Source organism: Curcuma longa, chromosome 8 (assembly GCF_044706935.1).
Source record: "Curcuma longa cultivar G26 ecotype Majalengka, Jawa Barat chromosome 8, ITB_CL_G26_1.1, whole genome shotgun sequence".
In the NCBI taxonomy this organism is placed as follows: domain Eukaryota; kingdom Viridiplantae; phylum Streptophyta; class Magnoliopsida; order Zingiberales; family Zingiberaceae; genus Curcuma; species Curcuma longa.
In genome coordinates, this window is record NC_133868.1 from 4,719,552 (window position 1) to 4,737,077 (window position 17,526).

Here is a 17,526-nt window from a genome sequence, read left to right on the forward strand (position 1 = left end):
ACATGTTATTAACACCATCATACCTTTGACCTCACATAATATATTATGAATTTCTAGATTATATATAATGAGAATATCACATATTTCTTTCTTAAGTGTTACAGTTGTGGTTGTCATACATGCACAATTTGAAAAAAAAAGGTTCTCATAAAAAAATCATGGACATCAATAAATCTCAAAATTATAGTCATATGTTCTTTGTTTGATACATCCTTTGCTTCATCCACCATAATACAAAACTTAGAATCTCCAATTCCATCACTGATTTTATTTTTGACTCTGTTATCAATAATATACAAGATATTTTTTGAACTTCTAATGAGGTATACTATGCATTTCCCGAAGCTTTCTTTAAGATAACATCGCTAATAATAGCATTCAATTTTTCCAAAAATTTTAGCATCTCAATAAAAATACCATAATTTTAAAATTTTGAATATTCATCATGACCTCTTAATCCACATCATTGCAAACTAAGCTATAGACGCTCTTAATTGTTGTTGCAAGTCTTAATCAATTCTTTTGAATTTGTTAAGAAGATCCTCGATTCATAACTTTATTTATATATCGAGTTGCATTCATCAAATCAACAATAAATTTTATAGATTTATTACATATCGAGTTAGAACTTCTTATGTGAGATAAAAAGATACACTTAACTCCATCATTAACGTATTTTTCAATTTCTAAACTCTTTAACTGTAAATGTAGATTATTGTGAGTGTCAGCTCAAGGCATATATATATATATAGGGGTCCAATTTTATTTAATATTTAATATTTTAAAAATATTCACTTTTAATTTTAGATCATTTTAAAAATGTTCATTTTAATTTTAGATTATTTTAAATTGTTGATATTTTTTATTTCTATATCTTATTTTAAAAATCTAATTGACTCTTCCTAAAAAATAGAAAATTTTAGAAGATTATGTTTCTAATTTAGCTCTTAAATCATTATCATAAACAGGATGAAAAGTCAAAGTGTTAAAAGATAAAATATTAAGCTCCATAAATAAAAGAAAATACTTTATATAAACTTACGGAACTAAGGATGATCATAAAACAAAAAAGTGATGCAATGAGATTCAAAATTTTTATCAATATAATTATTTGATATAATATATTATTCACAGGGCTGTTTCAATATTTTTAAAACTCTAAGTAAAAATAATATATATATATATATATATATTTAAAATTTTAAAATATCTTTTATATAAAATATTATTAAATATATTTAATTTTATTAATAAAATTTTAAAAAATAGTTTGATGCATTATAAAAGATTATTTTCATGATTAGATAATGTGACTACTAGTCATATAGTATCAACTTTATTATTATGTTAAATTTCACTAGTAAAAAAATTAAATAGTATTGATCAAATTAAAAAGTATAGATTAAATTTAACTTTGACAAATATAAAATTAAAAATATCAATTAAAATTAATTTAGGTAGTAAAAATTAAAATTATCGATCAACTAAATTTTAATTGATCGATAATAAATTTTTTAAATAATAAATTCAGAATTAATAAAACACTTGAGATATTAAATTTTATAAAATATTAAATTCTTTTTTTATGGATAACTTATAAATAGTTTTAACAATACTTGTTAGTAGAACTTCAACGAAAAGAAATTTTTTAAAATTGAAATTAATAAAATTTTATTTATGTTCAATGATGTTCCAAGAAAATTAAATAATTTAATAATTTTATGAAAGATTAAATAATTTGATAATTTTATAAATTAAAAAATATTTATTATCAAAATTAAATATAAAAATTTAATTAATAACTTTACATCACAAAAGTTAAGAAATTAAATTTTATATAAAATATGAAAATTTTTAAAAAATATTAAATGTTAAATATTTTTTATTAGGGTCTCAAAAATAGCTGAGATAATCTTGATTGTTGTATTTCACTTCATTCAAAAAGATAGTATGAAAAATAAAATTTAAATCTTTAGAAAGAGTATTTTAATCATGAAAAATTTTTAAATAACATATATTGAAATTGACAATATTATTTTTCTGAATATTCAGACTGTGGATACTATGTATGATCCCATTTTAATATAAACTTGTCTAATTTTATTATGATGATTAATAGGATGCCATCGTATGCATATTAAAATAAACAATCCAAAATCCTATTCAAAAGAAATTTAATTAATCAAATTCAATTCTTAGAGATTTAGAAGGAGGTTCATAGTTATTATTAAAAATGGATGTATTAGTCTAATGATCAATCAATTTTATCTTAAAGAATAATAAAATATTATTTCTCTATTTTTATATTAAAATAATATAAATAATTATATAAATAATTAATTAATTAAACAAATTCAAATAATATAGTTTATATTTATCATTTGATGAAAATCACTAATTAAAAGAAATGAGAAATATCTTATATGTGCATCTGAAGACTGAGGAATGTTCAAAAGGAGACAGTGCTCCTTTTCTGATGAAATCGAAAATCGAATTTGGGGATTTAATGCTGATCGCAGAAATTATTTTGGGGATTTAGAGCTCAATTATCTCCCATAGTTGCTGCATCGATATAGAGAAAGTGAGTTTCTCGAGGTTCAGGTGGATGATCATAAAATTAATCGTGTGAGATCGCTAAGATGACGAATTTCACAGAGAAAGCAAGGAGAGGAAAAGTGGAAAGACGGTTGGTTTAATTGTTGATGGAAAATAAGAGAGAGAGAAAAGAAAGAAGAGCTGCCGTTGGTAGTGCCTCCTTGAGAGTGAAAGAAATAAGAGAGAGGAAAAAGGCAGAAGAGACGAGGTACGGGGCGGTGAAGGTATGGCGCTGGGCAACAGGGTGCTGCGTGTATAGGAGGAGGAAAAAAAAACGAAAGATAAATTTCATAAAAATATTTTAATTCATTTTAAATCGATCAACAATTTAAATCATTAAATTTTATTTAATTATAATTAATTAAATTAATTTCGATTTGAACAAATATAATTTTTTATTTTCGTACCTATTTTATAGATTTAGTTCGAATCCAATCTTATTTTAATTTAACTCTCTCACTTCCTGTTTAATAATTTGATAAAAGTAATCCATGTACGTATTCATGAATCACATAAATAATCACAATAATTTATGCATTTAATTTTTAAAAATTCTTAATTCACTCACGTATCATATTTTAATAATTATAAAAGGACATATTTCATTCTAAAAATGGCTTTTCATTATAGCTTAAATTAAAATAAAAATTTATTATTTATTTAAACGAAATGAATCAAGACAAAAAAAATAAATAATTAATAATTTCATCAAAAATTTATTATTTACCTTTAAAATATCAAATTTATATCAAAATAATATTGTTTATATTCATAATGACTTTCAAAATCTATTTATATTTTTAAAATTTGTAATCTTCTAGTTCATAAATAAGTGTTGATAAAAAATTATTAATAACGATGAACAACTCAGATTTATTGTAAATTTATATTATTTTACTCTGAATTCACAGATATTTTTATTTTTAAATTTAGACCTTTAATAAAAAATAAAAACCTGCAAAATTATAATAGAAGGTAATAATAAAAACATAAAAGAAGAGAAAAAGAAAAAGAAATATATATTTGTAAATAAAAATATTATAAGAATTCAAAAATTTGTGGTCGGGGTTTCGGCGGTTATTTGAACATAAGAAGATCTTCTATGTGATATCCAAATCTATACGGGTGTTTTAGTAAATAACCACTTTATTCTTTGTTTTTTTCCGGTGTCCTGTGGGAGCGGAGGCAGATCCAATTCGAAACCCTTCTCTCCCTCTTCCTCGAGCTCCCAGTCGCTTCGAGAAGAGGATCGCAGTCATGGAGGTTTCCAAAGATCACATCGCCACTCTTCTCGACAACGGCCTCTTCGGCTCCGCCCAGATGCTGGTACGTCAGTATATCGGCTTTGCTGAATGTTCATCTTCATCAATGAATACCTCGTGTAGTTTCTTTCTGAATGTTCATCTTTCTAGTTAAGTTTTTTTCGTTTACTTGCTGTTAATTTGGGTTTTCGAACTCTGAGGCATCGCTCGTGTTCGTTTTACCTTTGTGATTTGGGGCGCATAAGCCTAGATGGCTTACTTTTTGTTTTCCATTGATGTGAAAGTTTTCCGTCGAACTGCAAAGCTGGAGTTTTGTTAATGCAGATTGTGTTTTCATGGACAATATTATTCTGGTCATCCAATATATCTTGGTCATCATTGGTTTAACTTACTTATTAAACTTTGACAGGGTTGCTTCCTTGTAACTTCACCTGTGACAAATAGCGAGGCTAGTCCATATCTGAAAGCTGAAAACTTGGTAGGTATTCTTCTCTGTCTAGTTCTATTCATTATTCTCTCCTGAAGTTATGGTCTCGATTAGTTGGTATGAGTAGTCTCCAAAGTCTTCGGTTTTGGACACTCTTTTATTACAGTATGTATAAAACTATAAGCTGGTGGTTTTAAGTGGTAAGTTCTCATTTACTTTGATTATTTTTTACTTTGTTTGTTGCCATTGATGAATAAATCACGCATCAGGATAGTTTTGTATAGATACCACTGTACCATCTTGGATGCTATGAATATTATGTTCTTGTGGATGTGCCATAACTGAGTTCATAGTGAGAGCAAGTGAGAAAACTGGTGGCAGTTGCTGCAATAGCTTCCAGATTGGGTCATCAAGGTGTAATGAGACAGTGCGTGTAATAGTCAACTGAGACAGCATAACAATGACTACTGGAGAGTTGTGCTACAGCATAGTTGGAATTTGGAAATCAGTAAAGCAAGAGATTGAGCTATATATGTTATTGGGAGTGATTCAGCTAAAGCTTAGAATTGTGGTGGAATACGTGGTCTGAAAGTATCATGCCAACCAATGTTAGAGGAGTCAGCATTTTATTTGTATAAAACCATGTAGAGAAGGGAGTAAAGCGTTTTAATAAATGGATTCGGTAAAAACAAGAAAGGAGTCGTCCAACACAGATATAATTGAATAGCTCAAATAGGGATCGTTTATACAAGATGTGATTCAATTAAAATCCAAGATCTTATTCATTATCAATTACTGCTCAATCAACTTTTTTTCTTACTGTAAGATCATCTACTTGTAAAGATTGTAGCACTGATTGTGTCTAGGCATCCTAGTTAATATAGTCTAATTTCTCAGTGTTACTAAGCTTGTCTTCTACTAGTGGAGGATCCTTCAACAAGTTTTTTTTTTTTTGAAAAAAGTGCTTAATGGCATATTTAATGTTCTGCATCAATTAGGCTAAGACATCTGAGAGGTGCACTTTTTAAAATATTACATAAGTACCACTGTTGGAAGGCTTGAGCTGATAGGTTGTGCAGAAGCATCAACCTAACCCTTTTGAGTTTTTCAATTATGTTTCTAAGGTTCAATATTGGAAAGATTCAGGCAGACAAATCTATGATGCTCCTACCATATGCTTAAATGAGAATCAAGGTGAGCAGGTGATGGCTTAGTAATGTCTAAATGGATTTTGACATACTAATTCATCCTTGTAACTCTACAAGTTCCAAGATTCAAGGATTGACAAAATTGTGTGAAAATGCATTTATCTACCAGTATATTTTGTTTTAAGATGCCCTTATGTATTAGCATATCTTGATTCAGGATTCCATATTCAGTAAAAATTACTTATGCTGATGATGCTGGTTTAAATCGCCAGGTTTGATTTAGATCTCAGTTCATGTTACACACTATGGACATTGTAACGCCCCACCTCTTTCTTATACTAGTAGGGAGACGTTACGTACTTAAACTTTCCTTAACTTTTACTCATTAAATAAAATAACTCAAATAAACTTTTCTTTTTCTGTTTAACATGCGGAAGCAAAAGAAATAAATATAAATTCTTGGACATAAAATAAACATTTATATAATTCTTGATCTTATTCCGCGGTTCCGCCAACACCACACATCAAACACTTTCCAGCTGCCTCCTCTTTCCTAAAACTTTTCCTTTTATTTATCTGCAGTATAAGGAAATGCAAACTATAAGCAATGCTTAGTAAGTACATCATCTAACTCACAAAACCATAGAAAACTTCGTAATGCAAGCATGAATGTTCGTATCTAAACATGTGAGGGGGTTTTCAAAACATACTATTTCATAATAAGTAAACATACTAAACATCCATCCTTTGGGCCCTGACAAAGTACCAATGCGCGCATCCCTAACCGGTCCGGGGTAGCTAGCCACCGAAGCCGATTAGAGCGTACTAGGCACCTCGCGGCCTAGGGGCAACTTATGGAGCCCATCCCTTGGACACCTCACGGTCCGGTACTTGTCAACATCAAAATAAAGTAAAATACTTTTCTTATACTTCTTATATCATGCAATTTGGAAAGAAACAATTTACACATGCTTTAACTTAAAATGATGTCATGGCAGGAATACTTTATGCATGCTCTATCAAATCACATCATGGAAACAATAACGAAGGTAACGAAACAACTCATACTGCAGGTGAGAGATGTACTTACCTTGTCTGCTTTTAAATGCTAAGATTTGTGAAATCGAAGACTCTCTCCGAGGTGCTCTAGCGCCTTCTTCGTGCGACCTAACAAACATCATAACTACAACTTAACCGAAATCATTGACCTAATCTAATCCTTTGATTAATTGTCCGTTAATTATTTAAATCTCAATACTTTAATTAACTATTAATCGATTATCAAGCTTAACCCTTAAATATATACTAATTAATTACTAAACTTATTAAAGCAGTGAACTACTAGTTATCACAACAAATTATTAATCAGACTATTAATTACTAATTAAATCATAATTATTTATTTAAGCAATCAACTTGAATTAATTAACCCTAATTTAATTTACCAATTAACAAACCTTAATTTACTTAGCAAACCAACTAATCCTCTAATGATCCTAACCAATCGAACTTATCCTATTAACTTAATCAAAATCTGATTACTATCAATTAATTGGATCTTACATTAATTAACTAATCCAAGCATTTAATTAATCAACTAACTTTAACTAATTAAACCTTACCTTAATTAATCAATCTTGGTTAATTAAAATCTGCTTCGTCTTCTCCACGCGAACAGGGCAGCACGGCTTTGGCAGTGGCGCGGCTGGGCACCGGCGGAAGGCGTCGGTGTTGGCTGGACGGCGGTCGGCGACGCTGGCGTCGTCAGTCCCAGGTGAGCGGCGGTGCTGTTCTTCGTGCAGAGGCGTGGGAAGGATCTCGGCGATGGCGTCCCGGCGGCAGAGGCGTTCAGTCTTCACACGGCGGCGTTGGCCTCCGTCTCTATGCGGCGGCCGGCAGCAGGGCGTCGGGCGAAGAGAGGATCGCCGACGGCGGCACTGGATCGGGGCAGACGAAGGCGGCGAAGGGCGCGGCGGAGGTTGGCTAGGGCTTGGGACGATCTTGGCCTCTTCTTATAGCCCCCTCCTCGGTCCGTTCCGAGGTTTCCGCCGGCGAAATCGGCGGCGGCGGACGCAGTCCGCGCGGGCGGACGCGGCTCGGTGGGGGCGCAGGTCGCGCGGAGAGAAGCGGCCGAGAGAAAACGAAAATTCTTTTATAAATAGGAGTGCACAGTACTCCTAACTTCGGGTTTAAGAAATCCCGATTAAACCGGGTCTAATTTCCCAAATCGAACCAGATTAAATTTTAGTTCGCTTGGTTTGGCCACCAAACGACCTCCAAATTGACCCAAACAAATTTCGTTGGATTCGTCTTGCAAAGACGAATCTTTTCACCTATTTTATTTTCCCAAAACTCCCTTCTATCATTTAACCAAAAGACCTTTATTGAAAATTTAAATCTAATTAAAAATCCTAAAAATAGGGAAAATAATACGGGTGTTACAAGAGATGACAACAGTAATCTACATCTAAGGACTAGTTGCAGTCATTTGTATGAGGCCACCACAAATATTAGGAAATATACCAAAATGGTTACCATGTCAAGTCACTTCTCTAGATATTACCATATGTATAGGCATGATATCACTTAGCATAAACATAGTATAGTATATATTGGTCCTACTATGAAGTCAATGTCCTATCTCAAAATCACTATGACTAGGGATATTTCAATAATAGCATCTTATACTTTAGGATCATCTCATAGCTTATTTGATCTTGAGCTCTTTCAACAAGCTCCCTCTATCCCAAAATCCCATGAACTAGACTTTAGTCTTTCTAGTTAAGTCCTTACTAGAATCGAAACAGTTCCCGTCTATAGTAGTCTTCTTAGATAACCTCCTTGTGCTCACCTAAGCTAGCCTGTACTTGTTGCAGAGGTTCCTTAGTCTTCTCTGACTCTAACTCAGCAAAAGATCCTTCTCAGTAGCCTCCAAAGATCAATCTCATAAGAAAACTCCAAGATTATGGGAAAGCACCTTTGTGAGGGCTGAGGAGAATACTTTGGAGCTGTGTGTGCTATACCTAGTTTATTGAAACTGATATATAAAGAACAAGTGAAATCATGAAACCATCAAACTACCTGAACATTTTGCTGAAGTAGTTTACCAGACATTTCCTATTATTATGTTCTTATTTCAACACAGCATTCACTACTAAGATCAAAGCTAAGATTTCAAAGCAATAACAGATGATCCACAAGTTGTCTAAAACTCAATTTGCAATACTGCTTTGCCTCTCCATTCTCAACCAATTGTAGCATGCATGTGGTCTTCTTCAGATCTTAGCACAACGAATAACCGTAAGAGATCAATAATCATTGTTAGGCTCTAGTTACAATATAACTTCGAGATCTGATTACTGGTGGTGGTTAACTGTCAAAAACACAAAAGGATTTCTTGATTTAATCACGCGACAGCAACTTTTGGAACACGAGGGCAGGACTCGTAACTGCTGTTCTCTGGTATCACATCGACCGACAACTTCCTCTTCGTACCGTGTTTGCACATTGGAGTCTTTGCTGCGTAAGTTCGTAACCTCTGTACATCTTTTAGTTTAAATGGCTTAACAAAGAAATCTTCAGCCCCAATGCCTTTGCAGCTGCACAAAAAAGACACAACCAGCTTAAAATTGTGGGTTTAAGTAGGTTTCGAGTATATAATGGTTCTTTTTCGCGTTTTCGTTATTGATTATACGGAAAACACTTGTTGATAAAATTGCATTATATGATGGAATGAGTTGAAAACAATAACAAGCTACCTGCTGATTATTTCAGGATCATTTTCAGATGACATCATGACCACTGGCATGGATCTCAAGTTGCTGTTCTCCTGCAGAATATAAGTTGAACAATCCATGAAATTGTCCAGGAACAAACTACAACAATAACAAGCCACGAGCAACTATTTCCATAATTACATGGATCTTATCTCTTTAAAACAGAATTGCCAGCCAAAAAAATGACCAAAAACAGATGCTTCATACCTTAACAGTCTTAAGAAGGTCATAGCCAGTCATATGTGGCATAAAATAATCAGTGAGAACTATATCGATCTTTTGTTCCTGCATAACACCATTCATAATTGTTAAGCATCCACGGAAAATTGCCAATATATTCTTAAATCTAAAATACCATGCCATTTATGAAGTTCAAATGAAAGGAAGACTCCATAAAAGGGGTTGTCATTGATGTGGGATCTTTTGGACTACTTTCAAGAGTAGACTGATAAGGTATAATATTTTCGGACTCTACCATGACATGATACCATGGAAAATTAGGATTGTACATAAAGATAATAAGGGAGATAATCAAGATAATAAAATTGAGTCTTTTTACATCTTTATTCGTCTCCTAAGTATTGTTTTGTTAATTCCATGTTTCATATTCATGAAAGTTTTACTCAGATGTACAATATTCTTTTAGATCAAAAAGCTTATAGGCTTTGGATCATTCATTAGTCGATGATAATGAAAATGTGCTCAGAGATTTTAAGATCTAACTTTGTTTTTCTATTATTAAACGTATAGCACAGGCACTAAAACAAAAACCCTTAAATAAGAGATGTTGGGCTCTATACCACTTCATGCTTCTTGTAGTGTTATGAATATTCAACCTATGCATAGGAACCTTATATAACCATACACGAAAAAGCATACTTAGAGTGGAACATAATTCTAAATATTCGCTATGCCAACACTTCAAGACTCATAAACATAATCCTAAATTTCAAAAGTGTGCCAATATTTAATTTTAAGAAACTATAGGAATTAATCTAAACATGTTATAATAATGTTCTAAATTACATAATCTCATCAACAGTTGAAAAAGGCATTTTAAAAATTTTAAAATATCATTAAATACCTAAAACTATGCTAAATTTGTCATTCGAATCGATTTAGTTCCCTACACTAGTCGACCAGACGACACTTCAATTAATTGAAAAACTATGACAGTCAACTTAGCAAGTCAATTGAAAATCTACATTAGTCAACTAAATGCTAAGCAGTTTAATTTTATAAATGCATTAAAAAAATTTTAAAAAATTACATGCATATTTAAGTGATCTAAATTTAGAAGGAGAAACAAATTTCATGCAAAACATCATAGTTTAGACATAATAGTTTATGTTTTTGATACAAATTTCAAAAAACTGAAAATGTTTATTTAATTTACATCCCAACCACAAGTATCACATGAACTATATAGTGTAAATTGTACAATTAATAGCATTTATATCAAGGATTTATGTAGCCAGACCGCTAAGGAGATCAACAACCAAGTCTCCCCTACCCAAGTAAGCTTTTAATCTGCCTCCAATTTTTTGTCTGCATATCTCATCTACGTTTCGATCAAAATAATTCATTGTCATGAGATTGTATGAGGACAATGTGACACCCACTTATCTTGCACTGCACCCTCAATGACCTTTTATATCTATGTCTTTATCGATGTGAAGTGCCTCAACCATTTGAAACAAATTTATAAATTTCCTATCATAACCTCCATGCATTCTTCCTACCACTATTATTTGGTGGCAATGAGTCAAGATGATCCTCTTTTGACCTACTACGATTGCTCGATCCTTTTCACTCATTGAGAATGCCCAACCCTACCTTCATCCATTTAGATCGTGTATCACAACCATAATTGTCAAAACCAATATCAATTTCGAGATTAGATAGTTTTAAAAAATATAAGTATCAGTTGCACCATTAAGCATTCAGCAACACCAGTGAGGGTCAAGAGTTAGTTTCGTTCAAAAGTGCCCTTAATGCCACATATCGCAATTCCTCCCAGCCTTTCTTGCTTTATGAAGATTTACATGGAGAGTTAATTAGGAAGACCTGTGCTTCATGGATTTGCAGCAGCTAGTGTTTTTTTGCTAGTAGATCCAGGTTTTGCTAGTAGATCTAGCTAGAACAACTCACCACTTGAGTTGCTAAGATTCCTATCCAGCAGAGTCACATCTAGCAAATTGATGCAAATCTTGATTCTAGTTAAATGCTCAATTAGTGACTAAGAGATATACTTGAGTTTATTGAGTGGATTACTTGGCCATTCACCTGTGGTTAAGATTGCTTCAGGTAAAGTGTTCTTTGCCTTGACAAACCTATTTCAATGGTTTCTTTGCTGGTTAGATATCCAAAGCTACCCCAATTGTAGTAGTTTTAACCAACCTTGCTACAACAATGCTAGAACAAAGTATTTTCAAGATATGGGATGCCTTTTTGATATATATATTTTTTAAATGGAGTGTCCTTAGCTTATTTACATTCAACATTTTTAGAGTAAAGATCTAGAAGATTTATGATACTTTCTTGGTATAGAAGTAACTCACTCAAGGGTAGATTTTTATTTTTCACAGTTGGAATGTGTACTTGAGCTAAGCCAACAGACATCTTTATGAATCTTAATATCAAACTGATGCTAGGGCAAGTGGTTGTAACTAGTTACAAGATCAAAGTTACAACATCAAAGCACTTGCAGTAAGTGTGATTAGTCACTTTCTTAAAGTTCCATGTCATAATCATCTGGAGTTTGTCTTAAAGATTCTCTTGTAAATCGAATGCACGAGTCAAAACATTGGACTATCACCCTAGCCATATGTGAATTATTTAGACTAAGCTCTTCATAACTGAATTAGAATATGATACTGCAGGACACATTATATTATGACAATTAAGTTGTCAGACACAACTTCTAATCGACTATTCCACAAGAATACACATAGAGATTGATTATCACTTTATTAGAAAGAAAGCGCCAACCCAATAAACTTGTTATATAATTTGTTAGTTCTAATGATTTGTTAGCAAACTTACTAAGTGTATAAGAGGTCTAAGGTTTGAGTATATCTATAACAAGATAAATTTTATAATGTCTTCAAGTTGGCTTGAGGGGAGTATTAGGGTCTGTTTTATAAATAGATACACTATAAAGGTTTTAATGTAATATTTTAATGATAATTAATATACATATTGGTGAACAGACGTACCTAGGGATTTAAAACCAAATTTTTCTCTTGTCATTCTTCAATATACATAGCTAATGCAGACTACCTTGGGTAATAAATTTTATGTTTTATCATTATAATATCACTTGAAAGGGAGCCTTGGTGCAATGGAAAATTACTGCAGTTCTAGTCGCGGAAACAACTTCTTATAATACAGAGTAAGACTGTATACAATAAACCCAATGTGGTCCGACCCTTCCGGAGATCCCGCATTGGTAGGAACTTCGTACACTGGACTATCTTTTTATATTTTCACTTCATGTTTGTTTCTCAAGAAAAAGGAAAACTATCACATAAACATTCTTCCTTGTTAATCATAAGATCCTTGTTACTAATGTGCACTGTTTTAAGTATGTAGTGGGGATGCATTCTCCTTGAATTCAATGTACCCATCTTGAAGGGAAAAAGTTCAGTTTTCATGCATTAGGAAAAAACATATTAATACAACTGCAAGATTAGACCAACAATTCAAAGATATCGACTGTGTTTCTATAGCAATATTTATACAGAATCAGAGAGTAAAAATGAGTTAGAAAAAAAAAACTGGACCTACATTAATGTGGGTCCTTTCAGATTTCCCTCCATTCAAGCCAAGAACTTCCAATGCTTTTACGCCTGAATCAACTGGAATAACTGAAATAGAACTGGAAATTTTAAGCAATCTGCAAATCTAATTGAAGACATATAAAGAAAAAGAAAAACAGACATTCTTTTTTTCCAAATATTTCATGAGAATATCATTCTTCTGTCAAGATTTGTTTACCACTTTTTTCTACTTAGAAAAAAAAATCAACTAGCAGAGTTTAATAGACAGAAAAAAAAACTTCATCGACTATGAAACAATTAGTAAACTAAAGGAATAGATGAGAAAAAAATAAATTATGCAAGTGAGATTTATGCTGGTCGATAATTAATGTTGCTTGAGTTCACAAGTTAATGAGTCAATCCTCTGTCATTTGAGTGAGTCGTGATAATTTGCACATGAATAAGCAATTTGTTTTGAATGTTTAGTACAAAATAATCTAACTATAATATTTTTTTAACAAAATAAATATGACCAAAAAAAGGTTTAGTGAAAAAGAAACCAATCAACGTAAATGCTGTTTGAAGATCCCTTGAAAGAGATTAAATTGGCTTTAACAAATTAATTTGTGGCAGTACATAAAAGAAAAACTAACAAAACATAATGGTGTTTGGAGTTCAACTCCAGCCCCATCCTTATGATTATTATTTAATATGCCTTCTTAGAGGATAGGAAGAGCATAGCTCTATATACATCCTTGATTAGGACTTCGCTACATGTAATATATTTATATGGCTACAACTATGAACATGCACAATCTTTATATCTTCGTATAAAAATCAAGATATAAGCAGATGATCTTTTATGCATAAACGCATGCCAAATTTTCTTTTACCATGTCTAAGCATATATAAAATTTCTAACACTATGTTTAGTAATTTTGTAGAATACCTCGTTGCTTGTATGGTATATGCAGTAAGCAAAAGAATTTCTTTTATTTGATTAATTATTTTTAAAATTTTATGGGAGAATGTTGGAAAACCAGTAGACTAAAATTACTATCGCTGGATATATGCGGCAAATGCGGCTAATGCAACAACAATAACATTCTGATTTCACATTGCACTAACAAACTGTAAAGGAGCTTATTAAATAAGTGAGCCTCCAAAATGGCCCTCCTCAACCACACTTGATGTGCTCAAAATGCCCCTCCTCAAAAGGGTAACTCCAAAACTAAAATATTTTCTACACAGCACCCTTATGTTTCTAGAATCCCAAAACAGGCCTCACACTTTCTAAAATTCTCTCACCTACTCCTTTTACACCCAAAATGCCTTTTTTCACAAAATTAATTTATTTTCTTTTAAAACTTTTACAACCAAAATTTTATCATTTTGGACAAATAAGGATACCAACAAATTCGTGAGAGCAAGATCTACATGAAAAAATTATTTTTTCACTTGAAATGCATTGCTTTGGGCCATTAAGTACTTTTGGTCAAAAGTACTAGATTATCTATGTTCAATGGAAATTACTCAAATTGCTTCGGGCCATTAACCTAGATTTGGTCATGGTTTATAATTTTCATTGTATAGAAATTGTCAAATACTTGTCAAAATTACTTAATAATCTTAAACTACTCAAATAAGTAATGTCTAAACAACAAATGTCTTCCAACAAAGGCTAGGAGTTCATCTATGATCTTCATTGACCTTCAAGTACTTTTAGTTAAAAGGTCTTAAAGACCCATAATTTAAATTCAAAAATATTTTTTATATGGGCATCACTCTCATTGGTAGTTTGGTAAATTTTCTACTTTTGAAGTCACCAATTTGGAGGGAAATTTTGGGAACTACACTTCAAAAAGGAACATTGTTTGGGGATTTCAAAACTAGGGGACATTTTTCAGGTACTTTAGGCACGGTTCGGAGAATTTGTCAAAAAATTAATTCTCTAACTTGTACAAAAGGATTCTTTCCTTCACTCTTTTTTATAAAAAAAAATCATTTCTCAACACTAGAAGCAATCTCAATGTCGTCACCATCTACAGAATTACTCGCAAAGGGCATAGTATCTACCAATTGTATCTTTGGGAAAAATTGCTCGATCAACCCTCACAAAAGCAAGCAATTTACCTTAGGAAAAGTTCATACCTCCATTTCATTCTTTTCCCTTCTAAATTCTCTATTTAACTACTTTTGCAATATAAACTTGTTGTGCTGTTTGATCAGTACACATAGCTGTCTAGGTTACTCTGCATATGCATTATTAAGACTGAGAGATTATCAGTAAGAGCACTAACAAATTCAGGCATCCAAAAACAATAGATCAGCAACAACATGGAATCACACAAGTTGAATTAGAAACGCCATCTAAAGGGAAAAAAACACACCTCAGGAACAAACATCACATCAGAAACATTACTTAACACCAAAGAAAAAGGATTCAAGGAACATGAGTGAAGGCACAGATCTAGATTGGTGAAACAGGGCAAGAGGCCACTTACCCTCAAACATCCCTCCATTCTTCTTGAGCAGCATCTCCGCTATCTTCCTGTCCACGGGGGAGTCATCCACCACCAGCACTCTCATCCCTCGTCCTCCATCATCACCACCACTGTTAGGTTTGCCGGCCTCCTCTCTCTCTCCTTTCTTCACCTCCCTCTTCCATCCCCTCTCTCTCTCTCTCTCTCTCTCTCCGCCCTTCCAATTTCCCGACGTAGTATTTTAATTTGCAGTGACAGTGACGGCGGATGTGCGTTTGTGTTCTCTTGTGAGCGGTCGAATGAGCAGAGGAAAGAATGGCGTGAAAGCAGGACCCCAACGGCTGCAATTTTCCATATTCCCTGGCTGCTGTCCCGATGATATTACCAGATGAGCAGCGTGTAGTGAGTTCATAGGAGAGAAAGCCTGTTTGCTGTTGGGCATGAATAGGCTTGTTCAAGGTGGAAAGGATAGATTTCTTTATTAGATTTGGTTGTCGGGGACAGAATCTATTGCTATTTCTGTTTGGGATTTGAGATATTGACCTTTCTCGGCCACTTTTCCCCCACTTTTTTTTTTTTTTTTTTTGCATTTGCTTAGTGTAAAATTTTCATTTTCCATAACAACGAAGAATCAGATGAAAAACACAGATAAATCCGCAAAAAACTGCACGCAATTCCTCTCAGATGTAATTTGCAGTGTTGTATTATCGAATCTAAACTGAAAGAGGTGATTTAGGTTAAGAGGTGAATGATCATTGGACCTACCACAATGGAGACATAGCCAGATCCTTGAGATCTTGGATTGGTTCCCTTGTCCCAGAGTGGGTGCAGACAGCAAGAATGGCCCTCCTGTCCTTTAATCCCTGTCACCCTCTCTTCTCTCTGATTTCATGCCACTCAACTCCATCTGCCACACTGTCACCAGCCAGCCATGAATGTTTTGCAGAACAAAGATACATTCATCATCAAAGATGAAGATGAAGATGAGGATGAAGGATGAAGGATGAAGGATGAAGGTTTCACTAGAGTATCAAGTCAGTGAGTCATAGTTTTGGAGATCTTGCAGAGTACTTGATGATAGATAACAGTATGAAGAGCCTGCAAATGCAGTATAGTCTAGTTACTGTTATAAAATTAAATTAAAAAAGAGAATATATATTATTTGTTATGTTGTTTTATGAATTCAAATTTGAAGTAGAAATGTAGAATCTCTCTTCTTGTCTCTTTCTTCACTGAAGAATATAGGATAAATAGGAGAATGAATTTCTTTTTCCTCTCTCTCTTTTCTTCCCTTTAAATTATTCTCTTTTTCTTTTTCTTTTCTTTCTTGCATTAGAGAATAAAGTAAACTCAGTATTATTTTTCTGCCTATTTTGTGAATTGATGTTTAAAAAAAATCTTGAAGGATGTTCTTGCTCTGATAATGTCTTCATCATGATTTGCATTAATATACTGTTCCTGATGCAGAGAATTCACAATGGTTTATGTGACCATATCTGTCAGATGTAGACCAATATATATCACACTTAAATAGGAGTCAGACCAAATACTTTAAGCAAAATTTGCCAAAACTCACTTGGGATGAAATAGAGTTAAGTTGGATCTTAAATGATAAGTTAGTTGAGGGTTCATGTAATACAAAAGATTATAAATATACTATTGAAGAACAACACAATAATTTGTATGAATATATAATTTAAGAATAAAAAGTCAAAATAAAATTTACACAATAGTAATTGGTAAATTGGTGTGGTTGGAGGAATCTTATTTTCAACTTGATCTCTATAAATAGTATAAGAATTACTCAAAATTCATCATTGTTCATTGTTTTCTTCTTTGATAAATCTTTACAGTATTATGGATTAGTTTGGATTCTATTTAATGTGACCAAAAGCAAAGCTTTCATCATCTATTTTATGTAGAGATAAGCAAAGAAAAGGGATTAATTATTCAAAAACAAGATCAAAGCATGAGACATATCTGAATCAACCTATTTGCTCAAATATTAGATGAAAAAAAATATAAGAAAAGAAGAAATGCAACTGAACTACCAAAACTAAGCCAGAAATAGGTC

General features: G+C 32.5%; 2 protein-coding genes across 2 annotated transcripts in view; one reads left to right on the forward strand and one right to left on the reverse strand.

Moving 5' to 3' along the window:
* Positions 1-3,795: 3,795 nt before the first annotated feature.
* Positions 3,796-17,526, forward strand: part of LOC141833581 (anaphase-promoting complex subunit 7) — a 52,419-nt gene continuing 38,688 nt past the window's right edge. The window contains exons 1-2 of the mRNA XM_074721062.1: positions 3,796-3,921; positions 4,267-4,335. Coding sequence (XP_074577163.1) covers positions 3,853-3,921; positions 4,267-4,335 — 138 coding nt within the window. The 5' untranslated portion in view covers positions 3,796-3,852. The remainder of the gene's footprint in view (positions 3,922-4,266; positions 4,336-17,526) is intronic.
* LOC141833715 (two-component response regulator ORR3-like) lies at positions 8,585-15,645 on the reverse strand. The gene is made up of 5 exons (XM_074721207.1): positions 15,474-15,645; positions 12,998-13,077; positions 9,416-9,493; positions 9,191-9,261; positions 8,585-9,031 (listed from the first exon to the last, which is right to left on the reverse strand). Exons 1-5 carry the CDS (start codon positions 15,556-15,558, stop codon positions 8,839-8,841), a joined length of 507 nt encoding a protein of 168 aa, XP_074577308.1. The 5' UTR covers positions 15,559-15,645; the 3' UTR covers positions 8,585-8,838.